This window comes from Pelodiscus sinensis, chromosome 9, assembly GCF_052426305.1.
Source record: "Pelodiscus sinensis isolate ZL-2025 chromosome 9, ASM5242630v1, whole genome shotgun sequence".
Lineage (NCBI taxonomy): Eukaryota > Metazoa > Chordata > Testudines > Trionychidae > Pelodiscus > Pelodiscus sinensis.
The window spans coordinates 36199962-36222211 of record NC_143060.1 but is presented as its reverse complement, the minus strand read 5'-3'; the positions used below and the strand labels follow the sequence as shown (position 1 = coordinate 36222211).

The following is a 22250-nucleotide window of genomic DNA, read 5'->3' as shown; positions in this document are numbered from 1 at the left end:
GAACCCCACTGTAGTATCTGGCCTCTTTGAGGGAAGGAAGAGTTCCAAAAAGTGGTGTTTCTTTTTGCATCTCTGTGGTGTGATTTTATACATTTCCTTATTATAATTTTATATGCTGCTTTTCAAAACTGTACCATAGAGGTAATAAAATAACATTTACTTTTAATGCTGACCTCTTAGGGTATATCTACACTGCACCATAATTTGAAATAACATGTGCAATTCGAGCTACGCAAATTGCATATCTTATTTCAATGCTATTTTGAGATTGGTTATTTCATCATTTGATGCTGTCTATACTGCGCCAAATTTTGAAATAACTTGCTATTCCAAAATTCCCCTTTTGAATGAGGGTTACCGGGATGCCGGAATAAACTACCCATTATTTCGAAATATATTTTGAAATAATGGGATGCGTCAATAGATGCAGAATACTATACTACTTCCGGTATCCCGAAATAATTCCAGTGTAGACATATCCATATAGGCCTATACTGCATATTGCTGCATCAGAACACAGGAGTTGCAAGCCATGAATGGATCTTGATGGGGGAAAAAATGTGTGTTTTCAATGGCTGTATTTGTAACAGACATGGCAATATCCTGCAGTATTCTTGAAGAGAGCTTATTGAATTAAGTTTACAAATCTTTGGGGTTAATGGTATTAAATTAACTATTTATGCATTTTTGAGAACTGGATTGCATGTAATGGGAAATATGATGGATATGAGACCCAGGGGTTCAAAGGACTATACTGAACAACATGCCAGACAGGAATGGACTCTTGGAACATGCTATGAAGTTATGCAATGGCGCTATGAAGTTTTCTAATACTTATTAATTCCACAACACTTTTTGACTCTCCATACCATGTTTGTTTTGTGAAAGGAAAACTGTTTAATTTTAATTATGTTACTGATGCTTTTTTGGTTGGCAGACTTTCCTGAGATTGAACTGGTTTTTAAGATGAATTCTTAATATTTGGTATTTCTAGCGGTGTAGAAGCAAAGATGATGATATACTCCGCTACTTCCAATTCAAGTGATGAACTAGAAAAATCTAGAGTGTAATTTATGGCACTGGTTTTAGATCCACTTTCTCTTTACACACTTACGTTCACTGACAGACCTTCAATGAACTAAAGGTTATTTATAGTATTATTTCAGTATTGGTAATCTGATGAGGATTCAATTCATTCAGTGCGACACTTTGCTAGCTTGCATGATCTCTTCATAATCTATAAACTATGCTTTTTCACTAATGCAAATTTTTCTTATTTTACTTTTAAACATTTGTAGCCTTGATTATGAAAATTCTTTGGGATTTCTTACTCGTTTATGCATATGCATAATTTAATCATCATCATAATTGAAAACTGAGTTTCTTTACTTATTTCACTGTCTTTAATCAATATATTACTCTCAAGCCCAGTTAGATAATGGTTATTTTGGAGATTTGATTAGTCAGAAACATTTTTGACCTTTAGAAACTAGAATATATTCTGCATGAGAAACATTGTATGTATCATTGTGCTTCAAGGTTCCAAATAGAAAATAATTTTTTTAACAAAGATTAGCATGCAGATTTGCAATCTAGAAAAGGAAGTTCACGGTGTGAAGTCAATACTTTTTGAAAAGGAGATCCAATATCATCCACAGCAATTTTGCTCGCATACAAAATGCTGAAACATTTTCCAGCCAATATAAGAGGGAAAAAACCTCATGTTTTGAAAGAAGATACAACAGGCTTGTACACAAAGTACAATGTGCCACAAACTCAAATTCAAAAGTTCACTTTGACAGCCTGTCAGTATATCACTCCTAAGCAGTATATACTAGAAGTCAAGTAACTACCAAGCTAAAATATATTTCAAAAAAAGATTGTGTTTAAGTGCAGTTTATGGAATTATTGCTTTTTTCTCCTTATAAAGATTTGTTGCCTTGTCTACACTGAGAAATAAGGTCAAATTTATTAAGCTGACTTTTCAGCACCCAATTTTGTTAAGCTGAAAGTGCATAAGAATTTGACATAGTGCACCCCAGTTACTGCTTTAAGAGAGATGCACTGTGGGTAGCTAAGGCTATGTCTAGACTGCTGAGAAGTCAGAAAAAGATTTGCAAATTGCAAACTGTAATTTACATATCTTTTTCTTATTTCTTTTTCCTAAAAGAGCTTTTTCTGAAATTTGGCCCATCTACACGGGGCCAAATTTCAGAAAAAAAGTCCTCTTTCAGAACATCTCTTATTCCTCGCCGAGAGGAATACAGAGATGCTGAAAGAATATGTCCACTTTTTCAGAAACTATTCCAAAAAAGTGGATGTGTTCCTTGGACATGGCAGAGCTTTTCCGGGATACCTCTGGTATCCCAGAAAAGCTCTGCAGTCTAGACATAGCCTATCCCACAGTTCCTGCATCCCTTTGCATTCTCGGTTATGCTACCCAAAACTAAAACGGGGCAGCAGGTGCTTCTGGGTACATGTCATCAGCATCCCATAAAGCATTCATCTCCTCCCTCTTCCTCTGTTTGAAAGCAATGGCAAACAGTCTTTTTGCACCCTTTTTTCCCTTGGTCCTCCACGTACACACCATAGCAGGGTACGCATAAAACCCTGGAAGCCATTCAGCATAAAAATATTATGGCAATCATATTAACCATGGTGTGCCTTATGCTGGAGTATATCCAGAATGTATCCCAGAGTCTGCTGGAATGAGGAAGAATATTGGGAAGCCATGAACATAGTCTTCTGTGCAGCACTTGAGTTGAGCAACTGGCAAATGCTGCCAGCATTTGACCCTTTGGACACAGCAGAACACTGGTTCTCACAGGACCACATAGTAAAGTTGCTATGAGATAATCAGCAGTGTCTGGAAAACTTTTGCATGTGTAAGCTACTTTCATGGAAGTTTGCAAATTGTTGTCCCTTGCCTTGAAGTGCAAGAATACCAGAATGAGATCCGTTCTGATGGCAGAGAAGTAAATGGCAATTGCCCTGTGGAAGATGGCAATGCCAGACATCTACCAGTCAGTTGGGAATCAGCTTGGAGTGGTGAAATGTACAGTGGCAGCTGATGCAAATAACCAAGGCAATCAATACCCTTCTGCTCTGAAGGATAGTGAATCCAGGAAACATTGAAGTCATAGTGAAGGTCTTTGCTATGATAGGGTTCCCTAACTGATGGGGAAACTCAGCTGCTGGCTAAGGGTCAGGAATCCACATTTTCTCATGAGTAAATGGGAGTCTGATAAACCAAAAAACAAATGCTGGTATTGCAGAAAATGATTATTTAAAAAAAAAAAACTTTAGAAGCTGAGTCAGTGAGGCTTTAGTCACATTTTAATAGTCTTGCTAGTGCTGCCACCTGCAATTTCCTCAGTTTTTATTGCCTGGAAATAGTTTTTCTCTGGGGAAAAAACTGTTTTCTCTCTTCGGGGCTTCTCATGTATAGGAAGTAAGGGAAAACAGGGTTCAAGAAATCCAAAAAGCAAGTCACTTCCTTGTCTTTGACATGCATTTTACATTTATTTTAATTATCCCAACATCTGCATTTTGTATATTTGAAGAGCTCATTATATTGACATTATAATTCAAGATTTCACCATCTTTATTCCTCTGATAAAGTCCACATGACTATCCCAGCCCTGTCAACCCAGGATCTGCAAAGCTGTCACTCATTTATGCATGCATTCATACTACTGTTTCATTTCTTTCCCTGGCTGGATGCTGCTGACATGAGGACCATCCTGTGCTGTCATTAATGTTTTTTGACAAGAAAGCACTGTCCATACTTTTGTGTGTGTGTGGTGTGTGTGTGTGTGTGTGTGTGTGTGTGTGTGTGTGTATATATATATATATATACATACAGGAGCAATGTAAAATAAAACATGACCGCTTAAAATCAATTACTATAATTATGCAAATATGCAAATAAATTAATTACCATATTCAGTATGCAAATCCTTCAGTGCTGGTCCACCAAAAGTTTTTGAATGAGTTTGCTGGTCCGTGCTATAAAAATGGTTGGGAACCACTGGGCTAGATAATACTTAGTCCTGCCTCAGTGCAGGGGACTAAACTAGTTAAGTGTTTCTCAATCTTTTTTTTTTTTATAAAGTACCCCCTTTTTTTTTTTAAAAAGTAAGTACCCCCAGTACCTACAGTTTTCATGCACACACCCTTTTTTTCTACTGTTTGTTTAAACAACTTAATCATAGCTGGGTGGGCAATGAAGTTTTTGGGTATAAAAAGTACAAAAATAATAAAGTGCTGTAAAACTTAAAACAAAAAACTTAAAACAAAAATTCCGTTTTCTCCAAATTTCAGTTGTGTTGATGTACCCCCCAGACTTCTCTCGAGTACCCCTGAGGGTATTCATACCACTGGTTGAGAAACACTGAACTAGATGACCTATCAAAATCCCTTCTAGTACTATATTTGTATGATACTATGCTTTTATGATATCATTAATATTCCATAGAAAGGCTAAATCTTTGGTTTGCCATGCCTATCATTATTGGGAGAAAAATTTTATCAGCTTTAGACATAAAGATTTTCCTCCATAATAAGTTCGCTGTTTGATTCCATTGTATGACCATGCTATGTGATTTATATTACATCACACTGACGCTGAATCAGTGGTATTGCCTGCTAAAGGAGCTTGGTTTGAGAACAGATTTACCTGTTCTTCTGCCGTGGGAGCAATAATATAATAAGATAAAATAATATAGTTGGATTCCAAAGATTTGTCTGAGATGTTTTACTTGGTTTATGAACATTATACTGACCTGAAAATATTTCTGTAGTGGTTAATGGGTCCAGTGAGTGCCCCAGGTTGAGAAAAGATGTAAAGGTAAGCTTCAATGTCCTCTGCTGTTAACCGACAGCCTTTCCTTCCGATTCCAGTAGTCCGACTAGTAAATAAGTTTTTCAGAATCTACCAAAAAAAAAGAGAGAAAGTATCTACAATATCTAGATGTTCTGGATAGCAAAATAGTAGGCTACATAGACACTACAAGGTTTTTGTGCAAAAACCCATGGCGCGCCCACATCTCAAATGCGCTTTTGTGCAAGTAAATCAACAGTTAAACAGCAGAAGAGAGGGCTTTTTCTGCCGTTAAGTAAACCGTCCTTTTACGTGGCATAACTGCTTTTAGCGCTACAGCTATTGCACAAGAAGGCAGGTGTGGATGCTCCAGAGGGGTTTCATGCACCAGAAACCCCTACAGGAAAAAGCACAGGTGCTCTGATGGCCATTCACAGAATGGCCATCAGAGTTTTCTTGTGCAAGAGCATCCATGCAGTGTGGATGCTCTCTTGTGCAAAAGCACATCACTTTTGCGATGTGCTTTGAAGTGTGGATATGCTCTTGCACAAGAAGTTTTTGTGCAAAAATTTGCACAAAAGGCCTCTTGCGCAAGAAACATGTAGTGTTGACGTAGCCTCAGTGATAATGCTATTTTGCCCTTTGAAGTGTGATAAATGGTTAAGCCATTATTTATAGGCAACTATAAATAATGAAATATAGAACATTCTTATTTCTGGTGAGATCTCATTTCAGAGTATTAAAATATATGTAAATAAGGCAAGATTCCTTCAAAGTGGGCCTTTATACTGTCATAAGCAAACACAAACTCCAGATGCAGATTTCTACTGCCATAGAGGGAAAACATTTTTAAATGCAATAAATTGATTCAAAGACAGTATTACGTTTCCTTTAAAAGCTTCAGAGGGGTAGCTGAGTTAGTTTGAAGAAGTGTCATCTGAAGAAGTAGGTTGTGCCCTCGAAAGCTCATGATACCATCTACATGTTTTGTTAGTCTTTAAGGTGCTGATAGACTATTCACTGTTTTTTTAAGTTTACTTTAAACTAATTGACATTTATTTTGTTTTTGTTTTTTAGGTCTGACTTTATAGGTTATTTAGGAAGCACACATCTACAGGAAAACATTCCATATTCCAGGCTATCAGAAGTTCTTGCTTTCAAATGATCACACTTCTTTAGAGGCTACTGTTCTGTAATTGAAAGAAGTTAAACTATCAATATTTTGTCTTTGGATCATAGGGGAGAAAAGGCTAACATTTCTGAGGATGTTCCATTTGGGGTTGCCAGATGGTTTAACCAAAAATACCGACACCCCCCCCCCCCCCAAAAAAAAAACCACCGGGAAAAAATTCTGTTGAGGGGAAAAAACAGGAGAGGGGGGGGGGGACCAAAGCTGTTGAGAGAGAGAGAGAGAGAGAGAAAGACCGCAACAGCAATTATTAAGCAAAAAAACTGTAAAAAATTAAAAATCAGCATGGCCCCTTTAAGAAGCAGCTTTTTTGCAGGCAGCCATTTTGTTTTTATTTCCAGCCACAAGACAAGCCCCTGCGGAACCAGGTAAGTGGGGTGGGGGGGGCGGGGTTTGGGCCTGGTTGCTGACTGTGTCGTAGGGTTGCCAGGTGTCCAGTATTTTTGCCTCTTGGCAGGGAAAAAAAATCAGAAAATACTAGACATTTTAGGTGTCCAGTATTTTCTGAATTTTTTTTTTACCAGACAGGAGGCAAAAATACTGGACTGTCCAGGTCACTACTGAACACCTGGCAACCCTAGTTCCATTGACTTCCATGGACATTTATGTGTGCAGTGGGTGTTCTGGGTGCAAAGAATCTGGCTATTGGCCCAGGGTGGGTTTGTGCAATTAGGGTGTGTGCCTGCAGTACATATAAACATACCCAAGCTGTATTCACCTAGCTAGCTTCGGTATGTCTACATGAGTTGCAGTCACACTTTTATGTATACTATGGCACTGGAAGTAACCAGTGTCAAGAGATATTGAAGTGCCTACCTGAAAGCCAAGAGCAAGGCTGAAACTTATGTAAATAATTTTGTGTACACACCCCCAACTCTCTCTGTTGCCAAATGTCACATTTTTTTCACCAGTTTCATTATTTTGGCCAGACAATGTGATTTTAGTGGTGGCCAAAATCACCTTTGGCAACATTGTCACAAAAACACTGAGGATAGGCAGTGGGAGTTCAAAAAAACATTAGAAGATAGACCAAGAACCCATAATATAGTCTTCTGTTTTTAAAATGTTTTTTCAGTCTGACTCATGATGTTTGTTTGACCTCTAGTCTATTAAATACTAGCCCTAAAATAAAGCAACATAAAAGCCAGAATTATAGGCAAATTATTCTTAATGTTTCCATAACCATAATACTGTCAGAATGGATCAACACAGGTGGCAGTTTTTCCATCATTAGCACATTAAACATAAATAAGAGTATTCATTTTGCTTACCTTGAAATCATTTACTGTAAATATGAATTCAGGAAACCAGGGCATTTGGAAAAAGAAGTAGTTTCCAGATTTAATCAATTGTGAAGGATGTCGCAGAATGTATTCTGAAACAAAAATGCCCATGAATTAAAAATGAAAGCTGATAAAATTACTGTCATCAATATTTTTAAAAATTTAAGGAATGTTTTAAAAGTATTAATTTAGAGAGTGTTATGTGACAAGGAATGAATACAGTTTAAAAGTAAGTATTTGAGCATATGTACTGGACATTAAAATGTGATTATTGTAATTTCTTCTTACGTATATCTTAAGTAGGCAACAAAAATAAGACCTAATAAAAAGCTAAGAAAAGGGGATTTAAAAAAAAATCGAGGATTTCAGTATTTGGATCATTTTAATTAAAATGAGTTTTGACTAATAAAAACAGATCTTTTAATTTTAAAAAAACAATTTTAAAAGAACATTTCTCCTCTTAAAATATTTCTCCTCTTACAAATGTGCTGTATACAAATACTGTAGACAAAAATTTAATTATGTTTTTAAATATAGCATCAATTCTATTAATGAAAGGATTAAACTGTTGAATAGTTGTTTTTCTTAGCTGTTACAAAAATTGTAACAAAAATAGTGCATAGTCTCTTCCGTAGCACATTGGAAATACACACAGCAAAGAAAACAATATAACTGACTTAATATTATGGATCTTAAGCAAGACTCCATTTTTTGCAGGTGCAACTCTATGTCTGTAATGAGTTGCAAGTACAAATTATCCCTTATCACTGCCCAGAGTGCACTGCCTGGGGCTCTAGCAGTGATTTAAAGGGTCTAGAAAGGCTGAGCTCCTGGGTCCTATAGAATCACTGAGCCCCACAGCAGTTGCTCCCTTTGCCTCACCCACACCCACCAGTCAGCAGGCCTGGGTAAAAATCTAAAGGTTATCAATTGTAGATGTAACATTACATACACAATTATTTAGAGATGCAAAACTGTATCTAAAAAATTGGAGCTCATCTATGAATATCAGTCACTATAAATGAATAGGGATTGCTCTTAAAACAAGACTAATTGTATTTAATGGCTAAAGTCCCAAATAATCTTTTCAGACATTCTTATTTTGTAAATTCTAAAATTCTATCACCTCTTATGTTTTTGTTTGACAAGTCACCTGACCTTTCAGCCATATAAATCAACGGTAAGCTAACATTTTCAGTATTGACTGATCGCTAAAGTTTAAATTTAAATATTATAATTTTACAAGGAGGACTTTAGAGATCTGATCAATATTGGAAAAAAAGTTAACATTTTATAATAGGCAGACTTCAGCACTAATCATTAGTAGTACTTTTAGTCCTCTGATGTTGGGACATGTGAATGCTATGGGAAGTCAAACTTTGGGGAACTGCCAAATATCTCTTATTGCTATTACTTAACAATAAATGGTATGCAGTACGTGATGAAGTTATTATAGCAAGTCCAGATTATATAGCACAAGCCTGAAAGTTCCTTAGAAATGCATGGTTCAGAGTATCTTACTGGTATCTAATACAATTTATGAATAAAAATGTGAGGAAGATGTCAGACTTTTCACGTACTGGGCATTACAACGATGCTTATGGCTAACAGAACGCTTGATTTATAATTTGAACATTTTTATTCAGTGCACAGACGAACTTAATTAATTCGTGCTATTGACTGGGGCAAGGCCACTGAAAATTACAGAGTGGATTGTGTGAACTACTAAGCAAGCAGACAAATACACATATCAAAAAATCTATGGCATCACAAAGTGTATTTTATTACAGAGGCTGTCTCCTGCTCCAAAGGGAATTACTGATGAAGCTTGAATTGGCTCCAATGGTACAAGATAAGCCCTTATTTTTGTAAGTGTGGTTTATAATTCATTAAAATAACCTTTAGTAGTATAGAAATACTACTTGAGTATATACTTTGTAAGAATAATTATGTTTTAGGGCTTGGATCTGATTTCATTTATGCTGGTTTTACACCAGTGTTACTTTACTGACTTAAACTTGTTCACAGCAATTGGGATAAAAATCAAGCCTTTATTAAGTACTCTTCCGTTAAATATTTCTAAAGGAGTATGTTGAGACCATAAGATTCTGAATGGAAAACAAAAACAGATCTGCAATTAAAGAAATGTAATAGGACGCTAATGGGCATTTAAAAATTGTATGTGCATTTAACGAACAGGAGAGTATAACGCAAGAAGCACTGGTTAGAGCCAAGTATATAGCAGATATTTCTTGTGCATGCCTCACCACACAATTCTACAAATCCACCGATATCCTTACCTTCAACTCTATGCTATTACAGTCACGGGCCTCTATTAAGCAGTTTTATTACAATGTGGCCTACTGTATATAATATCATAAAACTCAATTTCACTTGTTGCCTAAATGAGGATTAGTTTGTAGGTGCTTGATTTTCATTTACATACAGGCTGCTTTGCACAATGTTAGTTTATGCCTAAGGGCCCAGGACAAATGGCTGCGCCTGTGCCCATACCTGCTCTTCCCACTTGGCACTCCTGCCAGGGAGTCTGGTTGGGTTGCAGGAGCTTGCCCTGATCTACCTGCCCAGTGTTCCTGTCAGGAAGCAAGTTTGGGGCAGAGTGTCTTGCTCTGCTATGCCTGCCTGAGTCACAGTGCTGTGGCTTTCCACATTCCATAGCAGGAGCACTGGGAGGCACGTGGGGAAAGCTTGCCCCACCCACAAAGGGCTTTAATGGCTCCCACTTCTCCACATCAACACGCCCCAATTCCACAAAGAAGCTGCAGGTCACCAATAAGTCTTGCCATTCCACAGAGGTCTGAAGAGCCACAGGCATCTCTGAATTAGTGTGGCCCTGTTCCTCAGCGGTTGGCAGAGTCCAGGCATTTCCAGGCCCCTCCGAGCTGATGTGAGTGGATCATGGTCATATCTGGGACCCTGATTACAGACATGACTACTCCCTTTGTGGTGCTGGCAGGGCTTTCATTGTCCTAGAGCACTATGGGAACAATAGCAGGTGCCCAATATGTCAGAAGGGCATTACCATGGCAACTCCAAAGCTCAACAACCATGAAGGTGGGCTGGGACCAACAGTATGTGTCTTAGGAGAACTGGAGAAAACTGAGCCACACACCTGTCCTTGGCCAACAAAGGGTCACTGAGAGCTATGGTCTCCATCCTCAGTGCAGGTTGTTTATGGGAGGCCACGCCCTGTATCCTCAGAGAGCAGAGACTGAAACAGGGATAAATGTCCTTAGTCAGGGGAGAACAGAGAGGCTCAGCCAATGCGCAATGACTAGAGAAGGGAAAGGAAAAAGCAATATATCAAGGGGTATAGTGCTGGGTAAAGGGACCTTGTTTGGACTGGGCAAGGTTGGGGTGTGGAGATTTGCCCCCCTTCGCCCATCTGGCACTGGGGGAAATCCCTGCACCCCACTCCCCAGGAGGAGTGCTGGGCAGGTGGAGTTGTGCAAACCCCTGCACCCGGCAAGGAAATCTAGCGGGTAGAAGGGGGTACCTCAGGCAGAAGGGTGGGGAGCAGTCCCTACTTTCTCAGGCCCAGGGTCCTAAAAAATCATAATCCACCTCTTGTTTTACACAACTATGGCAGTGTTAATAGGTCATTTACCTCCACCTTAAGTCACCTTTGAACTGCCAGAGTCATGTAAAGCAGCCTGAGTGTAAATGAAAATCAGGCCAATATATCTGCAGGCTAGAATCCTCATGAATATTGCAAAATTATATTTTAATGAAAAATATGACAGCTTTGGCTTTCATTTAAATATGGGACAAATTCCAAGAAGTGCTTGTAATTTTCTCATGGCACCCCTTATGTATCTAGGTGTGTAGTGCCTCCCCAGATGTACCCTTAAATAAGCACCAAATCTGCCTACTTAATGAAAATGTGAATATTTGGGGTTAATATAAAAATATCATAAAACTCACCTGTAAATACAGAGGGATGAGGGAAATTAATCACAATAAGCTTGGTCACCATTTCCGGGTAACAAATAGCAACTAACCAAGCAATCATTCCACCCCAGTCATGGCCAATCAGCATACACTTATTGTACCCTGCCACATAAAAACAGATTTTTACATTTGCCTACTGACAGGTATATGAAAATGAATTATCACATAAAGTAACGACAGTTAAACAAAAATAAATGTCCCAACGTATTTGTTAATAGTACTCCAGCTTCTTCACTTTTTCTTAGTGAATTTTTTACATTGCCATAATAAAATGTAAATAAAATGGAGGATAGGGTCATAATTCAAAATGATCTGGACAAATTGGAGAAACGGTCTGAGGTAAACAGGATGAAGTTTAATAAAGACAAATGTAAAGTGCTCCACTTAGGAAGGAACAATCAGTTTCACACATACAGAATGGGAAGCGACTGTCTAGGAAGGAATATGAGTCAGCAGTGTGATGCTGTTGCAAAAAAAGCAAACATGATTCTGGGATGCATTAACAGGTGTTGTGAGCAAGACACGGGAAGTCATCTTCCGCTCTACTCTTTGCTAGTTAGGCCTCAGTTGGAGTATGTGTCAAGTTCTGGGCACCGCATTTCAAAAAAGATGTGGAGAAATTGGAGAAGGTCCAGAGAAGAGCAACAAGAACGATTAAAGGTCTAGAGAACATGACCTATGAAGCAAGGCTGAAAGAATTGGGTATGTTTAGTTTAGAAAAGAGAAGATTGAGTGGGGACATGATAGCAGTTTTCAGGTATCTAAAAGGGTGTCATAAGGAGGAGGGAGAAAACTTGTTCATCTTGGCCTCTGAGGATAGAACAAGAAGCAATGGGCTTAAACTGCAGCAAGGCAGGTTTAGGTTGGACATTAGGAAAAAGTTCCTAACTGTCAGAGTAGTGAAACACTGGAATAAATTGCCCAGGGAGGTTGTGGAATTCCCATCTCTGGAGATATTTAAGAGTTGGTTAGATAAATGTCTATCAGGGATGGTAGAAGACAGTATTTGGTCCTGCCATGGGGACAGGGGACTGGACTCGATGACCTCTTGAGGTCCCTTCCAGTCCTAGTATTCTATGAAAAACGTGGTAACACTTCCTTCATTAAACACTAAAAGGAGATCAGTGAGTGTTATGCTTGAAATTTTAACAGTTAATTACAAGTAATGGTTTCCCTGCCCCTCGCCCCCGCATATGTGACATACGTCATGGTACTGTATGAGATCATTTATGTCTTCTAATACCTATGTACAATGTGGCTAAGTTGGCCACATTGTGTTCAAAATTGTAATACTACATCATTATAAAGGTGGAATTATATACTCAGATAGCTAAACTTACTGTATATTTAAAACAGATAGGGATGATGGTGTACTGCACAGGCTCAGAACACTTCTGATTCATATTCTCCTTAGGTGGGAATTTCAAAAGTGCTAAGCATTGGCCCAACTCCGCTTCCACTGATATCAGTAGGAATTTGACCACTGATTCACAGAAGACCTAGTCCAAGACTGTACTTTTGGAAATTTCACCTTTTATTCCGTAATCTAGGCAGTCCTACATTGGAAAATCCCTGCTTATTTACAAAGCACTCTACATACATGCCAAGTCAGATGTGTAAGATTCAAATTAATTTGGATTCTTTGACAGAAAGCAAGAGAGAAATGTTGAAGACTGACAAACACCTTTTATCTACTGGCCAATTTTGATTTAGCCGACTTGCCAAAATAATTCATCTCTTGAGTAAGAACAAGCAGATGAAATTTGAGCCGAGGAAGTAATTTTTTCTAGAAACTTTTAAGTCCCTTTGGCTGTGTCTAGATTGCAGGGTTTTTTAAAAAAATATATAGCCTTTTTTCGAAAAAACTTCACCTGCGTCTAGACTACAGCTGCGTTCTTTCGAAATTAAATCAAAGAATGCAGCTTTTCTTTCGACGGCGGTACTCCTCATTTCACGAGGAATAACGCCTTTTTTCAAAAGTGCTCTTTCGAAAAAAGGCGCTATGTAATGCAAACTGTGCTTTTTCGAAAGAGAGCATCCAGTCTTCCTGGGTGCTCTTTCGAAAAAGCAGCTTGCTTTTCCAAAAGTATTGATTGTAGTCTTGATGATCTTTTCCGAAAGAAGCTTTTTCGAAAGTATCTTTCGAAAAAGCCTCTTTCGAAAGAGGCTTGCAGTCTAGACGTAGCCATTTGTGAAGCAGGACTTATAATAGAGCGTGCAGACCTTCACAGAGCACAACTATGGCATTGTCAGGGAGTTTAATAACGAAGTTTGTGATACCATGCCCTGTCTTTTGATGGGATTCAGAATTTTCAGACCAGCTCTAAATTAAAACTATAGGGCTAGATTATCGTTTTACAATTTGCCCAGTGTTTCCTGCATTGCTCTGACTGCAGTTTGGGAGGGATAATGACGCTAGATGGATGTAAATTAGACATAACCACATTGCAAATGAAGCGGGGATTTAAATCTCTCGTGCGTCATTTGGATAAAAATGGCTACTGCATTTTGCCAAGTCAGCAGTTTGTCGGCAAAAAGCGGCTGTCAAGATGGGGATCAGGCGACAAAGAAAGCCTTTGTCGGCTGATCCCTTATGCCTTGTAAAATGAGGTTTACAGGATCAGGCGAAAAATTCATAAAATAAGCAAAATGTATTTGAATCAAAATTACTTAGACAGTATCCACAGCTATCTACTTATAATAAAAGAAAACCAATCATCTCAGATTGTTTTTAATCTAAGGATAGCTCGTCATAATTCTGCGACAAATGGAAAAAAATTAACAACTTTGGCAATTTAGCTTCTGCTAACACACCTAGAGATTCCAAAATATCCTTTATATCTGTAATTAGGCAATCTAACTTGTAGTTCTCCTGTTGAGGAGGAGCATCTGTTTCTCCATAACCTCTCAAATCCAGTGCCACAACTCGATATTCACTTTTAAATTCACGCAATTGATGGCGCCAAGAATACCTAATAAAGGAGAAAAAAGTTTTAATTAAAGGTTACATTGAAGAATGTTAGAATTCAATGAGTAGTACTGTCTCTATGATGAGGTGATGTTAAATTCTGTTGGCTTGATATTCTGTTATGGTTGGCCCCTTTTTGCCATAGCATGGTGATTCTGTCTGGCTAGGAATTCCCACTAGAAAGGGAATCTGAAGTGGGGAAATGAGCTCACATGAGTGATTCTACACAGCCATATTCTCGAAACCCCTAAGATAGGGAGCATAGCCACGGGAATGTAGGTTTAACCAGACTGTCTCTATGATCTTGTTATTCATGATTTATGGAATGACTCTTTGGTACCATAAATAGCTGTCAAAAATGAGAACATCTCTCAGATTGTCGAAATTCTGAAGGCACAACTGATCTCAGAATGTATGTTTCGTCACCGTTTTCCTACACCAGGTAGGGCTGGAATGGAGCAGCAAGTTATGCTTCAAATGACAAGATGAACAGCTTTAGGTTTCTTGGGGAGGGGAGGAAGAATGATAACTCATTCACTATGTAAAGCAAAGGATTAATAAAATATGTTACAAGTTAATTTGATCAACTGATGTTCTATGTCTTATTCCTCTGTGCTATATTTATCAATGTGTCCTTATTCAGTCACTCTAAACTTTGCAGAACAATGAAGATTAACAGCTGTCAGTGCATCAGTACTGTACATGGTATTTCACTGCTTGCGTTTCTATGGAGAATAAAGATAGAAATTACTTACTTTAAAAGGAAATCTAGAGTGAGGAAGAGTTTAATAAGCATTAAGAGACAGATTTGGGTTATTCTTGGGTTTAGAAATAATAGATTATAACTGGATAAAAATGATATAAAGTGAATAAAGACTGCGGACATTATTCTGAAAGGTGCTACCTACCCCTCCACTCATCAAAATCAATTTACATTGAGGGTATTCAACACCTTCTAGGGGGTGCTTAGGTTCTATCTTCTTCTTAAACTCTTGTACACCAAGTGGAGCATAGGTCATCTACAAGTCTCCTCCACTTCACTCTGTCTTGAGACAAAACTTCTAGCTGACTCTAGGAGTACCCCAGTTGTTGTCTTTCAGTCTCAGTAGATCTTCTCCACATTGTCCAAGGTCTTCCTCTCTTGCGTTTTCCTTGCGAATTCCATGTGAGAGCTTGACAGAATATGCTAGATGATGGTTTTCTGAGAATGGGGCCTAGCCACTTTCTTCTCTTGATTTGAACGTCAAGTGGTTCTTGTCCCGCTCTGTTCCAAAGCTCATTATTTTTGACAAAGTCTTGCCATTTGATGTGAAAAATGTACCTCAGGCATCTGTTTATGAATGTCTGTAGCTTGTGATTTGAAGACTTTTTAGGATGCCAGGTCTCTCATCCATACAAGAGCACACTCTTCACATTTGTGTTGAAGATTCACAGTTTCGTCTTCGCAGATATTATTTGTGAACTCCATAATGGCACGAAGAGTCTTGAATACAGCTGTTGCTTTCCCTATCCTAGCATTGATATCCTTGTCTGTTCCTCCGTCTCTGCCCATAATACTACTCAAGTAGATGAACTGCTCCACATCTTCCAGGTCATCCCCTCCCAGTGTGATGGTGTTGTTGTTGGACTGGTTGATATTCATTGTCTTGGTCTTTCCCTTGTTAATGCTCAGCCCAATCATTGGGGAAGTTTTTTCTAGTGTTGCAACCTTTTCTTCCATGCTTTCATGGTACACCATGGCATTACCATGGCATCCCATCCAAAATTATTAACCTGATCCATTCAATTTATGAACCTTTGACATGCCAAGTTGTTCACAATGGTGTCTTGACAGAATCCTTCAGCATACTCTCAGGAGTACGACAAGGGTGCCTATTGTCCCTTTCCTGTTCTTGATCACAATGGACTGGATTATAAGCAGGACAACAGATAGTCATCATTGGGGCATTCAGTGGACACTTTTCAAACAGCTAGAGGACATTGATTTTGCTGACGATGTCGCTCTCCTTTCACACCAACATGAAAGCATGGAAGAAAAGGTCGCAACACTAGAAAAAACTGCCTCAGTGATTGGACTGAGCATTAACAAGGGAAGAGCTTAGTTCCTATATTCTAATATAATTTCCTTTAAGGTAAGTAAGGAAATATGAACAATGTTATGATCCTTTTAACCACATATAATATAAAACGGACTCCTGCTTGCTAACATTTACTAGTAGCCCTATTGCAAAGTTCTTAAATAAACAACATAAATGAAGCATTTGGGAGTCAAATATCGTAACACCCATCACACTTCCACCTGGGTGCCCTACATTAATGCAAATAAATACAAGATTTAATAAATACAGGCCTCTATAAATGACTTATTTTTTAAAATTTTCAACTACACAACCCAGTAAGTCAGGTTTACCATGGTAACTATTATGGGCTATCACAAATACCTCATTGAAGTGAAACAGCATGACACAGTAAATATTTTGTTTTTGAATGACACAGCACTTTTCTATTCTCTTTCCCTGCTGTCATGGTGGTCCATCTATCAGTTAAAGGCTTGATGAAAGATAGGTCTTGCACAGCACCCTGATGCTTGCCGAACTGTAGCCTCAGAAGACCACCAAAAGAAGCAGATCTCAGAGGCATGGACCATCCAATAAAAATATCCTGTCACCAACTTCTGTAAGTTCAATATGTATTGCTGGTCTTTGCATACAATACCTTTTATTATGTCTAAAGTATTTATCTAGTCACAAGATTCTAATGAGACATCTGCTTTGTGGGAAGCATTTTGCAATATTAGTAAACACCTTTGTTTTCTCAAGGCTGAATAACTGGAGCTAGTCTGGGTTTTTCTGATTATATTATTTCTGTTTATACAGAAAGGCAGTTTATACAAAAATCAGCAGCTCACACATATCAGCTATCTGAACACCTTAGTCCAATTTTTAATATTTTTTGCATACAAGAAACTTAATGTCAGTGGTGCATTATATATATCTTGATTGACCGTTTGTCAATATACACCCTCAGTTACTCACTAAGGTCAGCACTGACTGGTTATTTCACGTGTCCTAGTTATAACCATGAGATATTGGAAGCTAGTGGATTTTGCAACTAAGCTTTGTAATAGAATAGTGGAGGTTACTTCCATTCCTATTACTGTCTTAAAAGTACAGGTGTGCTGCTGCTTTAAACTACTCTTAAAATTGTTATTATTTTATCTCCCACTTTGAAAAGAAAATCTCAGCTCATTCATAAAATTTTGAATAGATTTAGAACAAGCCAACTATTATATTTGTTGTGTACATATTTTATTCTCAAGCATTTCTTTACTGTTGTCTGCTTTTAAAATCAGCAGGTATAAGCTTATTATTATTGGTGTTAACAATGACCTATCTAGCAGGTTTTGTTTTGGTTTTTTTTACAATATTCCATTCCATTTGAATAGTCAGAAAATACACAGAAAGTTGCTAACAAATGTTGCATGATCTACAAAGATTTTAGTAACTGCAGAAAGGCTTGTCAATTTTGATTTAATAAAACTCTAGAGGCTTTAAATAGAAGATGCCCACAATTTTCTAATTAATATTAAAATTATAAACTTTGCAAATTATTCCTACTTTATCAATTGTCACTAATCTGTAACTCTAAAAAAAAAAAAAAAAAACACTCACACTAATAGGCGGTTAGTTGGGAAGGTTTCCACAGTCTCAAATATCTAACTAGAGTAGAATATGCACAAATTAAAGATGTATATTTTATCCAATCAGCTGATTTTGTTCTTTGTTTATATTTCTTTATCCAATTAAATTAGCAAGTGATTACTAAAATAATATTCAATTTTCTTGACTATTCATCTACTATATATTTGAGAGAGTTACTGCATTGCCAAGAGCACAACGTCTGTTGTGAATTACCTAGTTGTTCTTTGGATGCATATTCTCTCAATACTGTGTGTGGGATCACCCCTCATTAGCTTAAATCTGGCAATCATAGCCTAAATGATATGGCCAAAATGTTAGAAACTTGGTCCTTCCATCATTTTTAAATAAACATATTAAGGTTTGTTTTCTTTTGATCCACAAGACTTCTTCGTGTGCCTGCAGATGTTGTCATGTATCTCCTGGTAAACTAGGGTGATCAGACATCCCATTTTTAAAGGGATAGTCCTATATTTAAACCCTCCTGCAGGAGTTCCAACTTTTTCTTTAAAAAGGGCAAACTGTCCCATATTTTCGGTCTCTCCCCCCCACCCCCCATCAGTATTGGCAGGTCCAACGGCTGGCTGGATCCCTGCTCACCAGTCATCCTTTTGTACTGGTGAACAGTGAGGGGTATCCAGTGGTGAGCAGGAGGGTGGGCTCTAGTGGTCAACAATGGAAGTGGATGTGCAAGATTGGTGACAGGGTGAAGTTGCAGCAAAGGGGCTCAACCGCTTCCCTTGCTGGTCCATTGGTGCTGACACCCCTGCAGCCCTCCCTGCAGCCAGGTTCCCTGGGCCCTGGTACACAATGGTTCCTTGGGCTTAACCCCCTTCCTGCGAGCACGGTAGCCAGGGGGACAGGAGGTGGCTGTGTTATGTTGGCAGACAACAGCAGCCTGGAGGTATATCAGGGCTGTTCCCCACTCTGGCACACCGAGTACAGAAGGTGAGGGCCTGCAAGAGTGCTTAAAAAACTTGTCTCTACAGGCACTGGTTACAAAAACCTTCCCCCAGAATCACAATACATGGATTTGGGGGGATTGCTGTCACTGTCAAGTGATTTTTATCCCTAAAAAAACAGGGGTGAATACTCAAACCCATCTCCAGGGTACCCCAAGCTCTTTTGCCCTAAAAGAGCTTGAAAAAGGGAAAACAAGCTGCAGTCTCTAGTAGCTGACCTCCCAATTAGAGGCATGCAGATACACACTTAGGGTATGTCTACACTACAAAGTTAATTCGAACTAACGGATGTTAGTTCGAATTAACTTTCATAGGCGCTACACTAGTGCTCCGCTAATTCGAACTTAATTCGAACTAGCGGAGCGCTTAGTTCGAACTAGGAAAACCTCATTTTACGAGGATTAAGCCTAGTTCGAACTAGTGGGAGGCTAGCCCTCCCCAGCTTGCCCTGGTGGCCACTCTGGCCAACACCAGGGAAACTCGTCTGCCCCCCTCCCGGCCCTGGACCCCTTAAAGGGGCACGGGCTGGCTACGGTGCCCGTGCCAGGTGCAAGCCTGCCAGCACCCAGCCAGCAGACCCAGCACCTGGCACGGATCGAGCCACCCACCCGATGCCCCCCAGCCCTCCCCCTCTTCCCGGGACCAGGCTGGCGGCTCCCAGGAGCTTGCCCGGGACCGCAAGAGGTGGGCATCCTCCTGGGCAAGTGTAGACATCGTGGCCCTTGTCCACGATCTCCGCACTAGGCACAGGAAAGTGGCCGGCTAGGGCAGGAGAGCTGCCAGCCTGGCCACCCAGGAGCAGGTGTGCAAGAGAATCAAGGGGGTCCACTGAGACCCCCAAACCTGAGCCCTGAGCTTACAATGGCTGTCCTGGGTCAGACCAAAGGTCCATCTAGCCCAGTAGCCTGTCTGCCGACAGTGGCCAACCCTAGGGACCCTGGAGGGGATGGACCGAAGACAGTGACCAAGCCATTTGTCTCATGCCATCCCTCTCCAGCCTTCCACAAACCTTGGCCAAGGACACCACTCCTACCCCCTGGCTAATAGCACTCCATGGACCCAACCTCCATCACTTTATCTCACTTCCCTTTAAACTCTGTTCTAGTTCTAGCCTTCACAGCCTCCTGCAGCAAGGAGTTCCACAGGTTGACTCTTTGCTTTGTGAAGAACAACTTTCTGTTACTAGTTTGAAGCCCACTACCCATTCCTTTCCTTTGGTGTCCTCTAGTCCTTCTTTATGGGAACTAATGGAGAACTTTTCTTTATGCACCCTCTCCACCCAACTCCTGCTTTTAGAGACCTCTATCCTGTCCCCCCTCCGTCTCCTCTTTTCTAAGCTGAAAAGTCCCAGTCTCTTTAGCCTCTCTTGATATGGGACCTGTTCCCAACCCCTGATCATTTTAGTTGCCCTCCCCTCTCCCAGCCTCTCTCTTCTTCTCTCCCACCTCCTTTTCCCAGTCTCCCCCAGTTTTGTTCAATAAAGACAGATTCCATTTTGGAAGAAACGTTATCTTTATTTTGTTAATCAAGAAGAGGGGCTAGGGAAGGGTAAGTGGAAGGAGGTGAGGGAGGAATGGGGTACGAGCCCCCGATGGGGAGGACTGGGCTGGCTCTGCGGGCTTCTGGGGGTGGAAGTTCTCCTGCAGCCCCCCAATTGCCCCCTCTCCCCAGATGGCAGCCTGCGGCAAGTGCAGCCGGTCTGATGGCCGAGTGCAGTGATGTGCCCAGTGTGGGCACTCAGGGCACTCCAAGCCAGGACTTCTTTGTAAGCGGGGCACCCCTGAGAACTGTCTGTCCGGGGTGGGGGTCGGGACCCTTTAAGCACAGCCCTCGGCTAACCTGAGACAGCATCTCCACGCTCTAAGTCATCCTCTGATGCCCTGCCGGCACTGCTTCCGGCCATCCTTAAGCCTGGTTCAGGGTCCACTTAATGTGGACATGCTAGTTCGAATTAGCAAAACGCTAATTCGAACTAGTTTTTTAGTCTGAATCCGTTAGTTCGAATTAGCTTAGTTCGAATTAACTAATTCGAACTAAGTTAGTTCAAATTAACGTTGTAGTGTAGACATACCCTAACAGACAGACCTTCTAGGACACAAGAATGAAATCATCACCTTTAAAAAATGATTTTTATTACAAATCAAAAGATAAACTTTATAAAGCATACTTAGTTGCTAGATGTTACAAAGCAGCTAAGGAGAACAAATTAAAACACAGAGAAAAGTCTCTGGGCACAACACTAGATGGTAAATGGGGAAGGGAGGCATAGATTCACACACAGCAGTTCAAACCACACTACAAAATAAAGAAAAAATATCCTGCACGTGACTAGATTCACTTTTCCCCCCTTTACATACTTTCCAATCTTTTCTTGGTTCCATCCACTTCCACGCCCTGAATTTCCAGGAGGCATGATAGTACTGCTTGTGCTTAAATCATTCTGTGTCTCTCAACTCCTAGTTTTACTCTCCCACACAAAGAAAGCAGGAAAGGAATCTATATCCAATTCAAATTTCAACACTATCTCAATTGGTTCTCCCGGCCAACCTTTGCTAGCTAGTTGAGTTTAAGGGGGGACATGATAGCGGTTTTCAAATATCTAAAAGGGTGTCACAAGGAGGAAGGCGAAAATTTGTTCCTCTTGGTTTCTGAGGACAGGACAAGGAGTAATGGGCTTAAAGTGCAGCAGGGGAGGTTTAGATTGGACATTAGGAAAAAATTTCTGTCAGGGTGGTAAAATATTGGAATAAATTGCCAAGGGAGGTGGTGGAATCTCTCTCTGGAGATATTTAAGAACAGGTTAGATAGACGGAGCTTGATCCTGCCTTGAGGGCGGGGGGCTGGACTCGATGACCTCTCGAGGTCCCTTCCAGTCCTATTATTCTATGATTCTATGATTCTATAACCCTTAGTCGCCAGGTGCTGGTCAGCACTCCTCCTGTCCATTACAAGATATTACCTGCCTTTCAACACTGTGTCAGCAGGAAGGGACAACCTGCTTCCAGTCCCGAAGGGATGGGGTAGATGAGGTGGAAGAAGAAATGAACTCTGAAAAGACATGGGTAAGGTCATCCCTCCCTTCCTTCCCTGTGGCTGGAAGTAACTCTGGCAGAAATTGAGGGGGAGGAATGTGACCTTGCATCCCCTCATGTGTTGCCTTGGGAAAAGGCGGTGCCAAGTACTACGAGGCGCAGGTCCCTGCCAGGCATGCAGGGTGGAGAGTGCTGAGCAGGGAGGATCAGCCTGTGTGAGAGAGGTATATGGGGGAGTGTGTGTGTGTGTGTGTCATCCCTTCCTTTGTGAACCCTAAAGCCTTGAAGATAAGCAGTAAATAAAAAAACTCCAGCTATGCAGTA

At 40.0% G+C, this 22250-nt stretch overlaps 1 protein-coding gene across 2 annotated transcripts in view; it reads right to left on the bottom strand.

Annotated features, from left to right (window-relative positions):
* Positions 1-22250, bottom strand: part of EPHX4 (epoxide hydrolase 4) — a 39511-nt gene that overhangs the window by 5800 nt on the left and 11461 nt on the right. For both annotated transcript variants that reach the window (XM_006137323.5, XM_075936525.2), the window contains 4 exons: positions 14081-14238; positions 11240-11368; positions 7283-7386; positions 4785-4933 (listed from right to left, as the gene is read on the bottom strand). In XM_006137323.5, coding sequence (XP_006137385.2) covers positions 4785-4933; positions 7283-7386; positions 11240-11368; positions 14081-14238 — 540 coding nt within the window. The remainder of the gene's footprint in view (positions 1-4784; positions 4934-7282; positions 7387-11239; positions 11369-14080; positions 14239-22250) is intronic.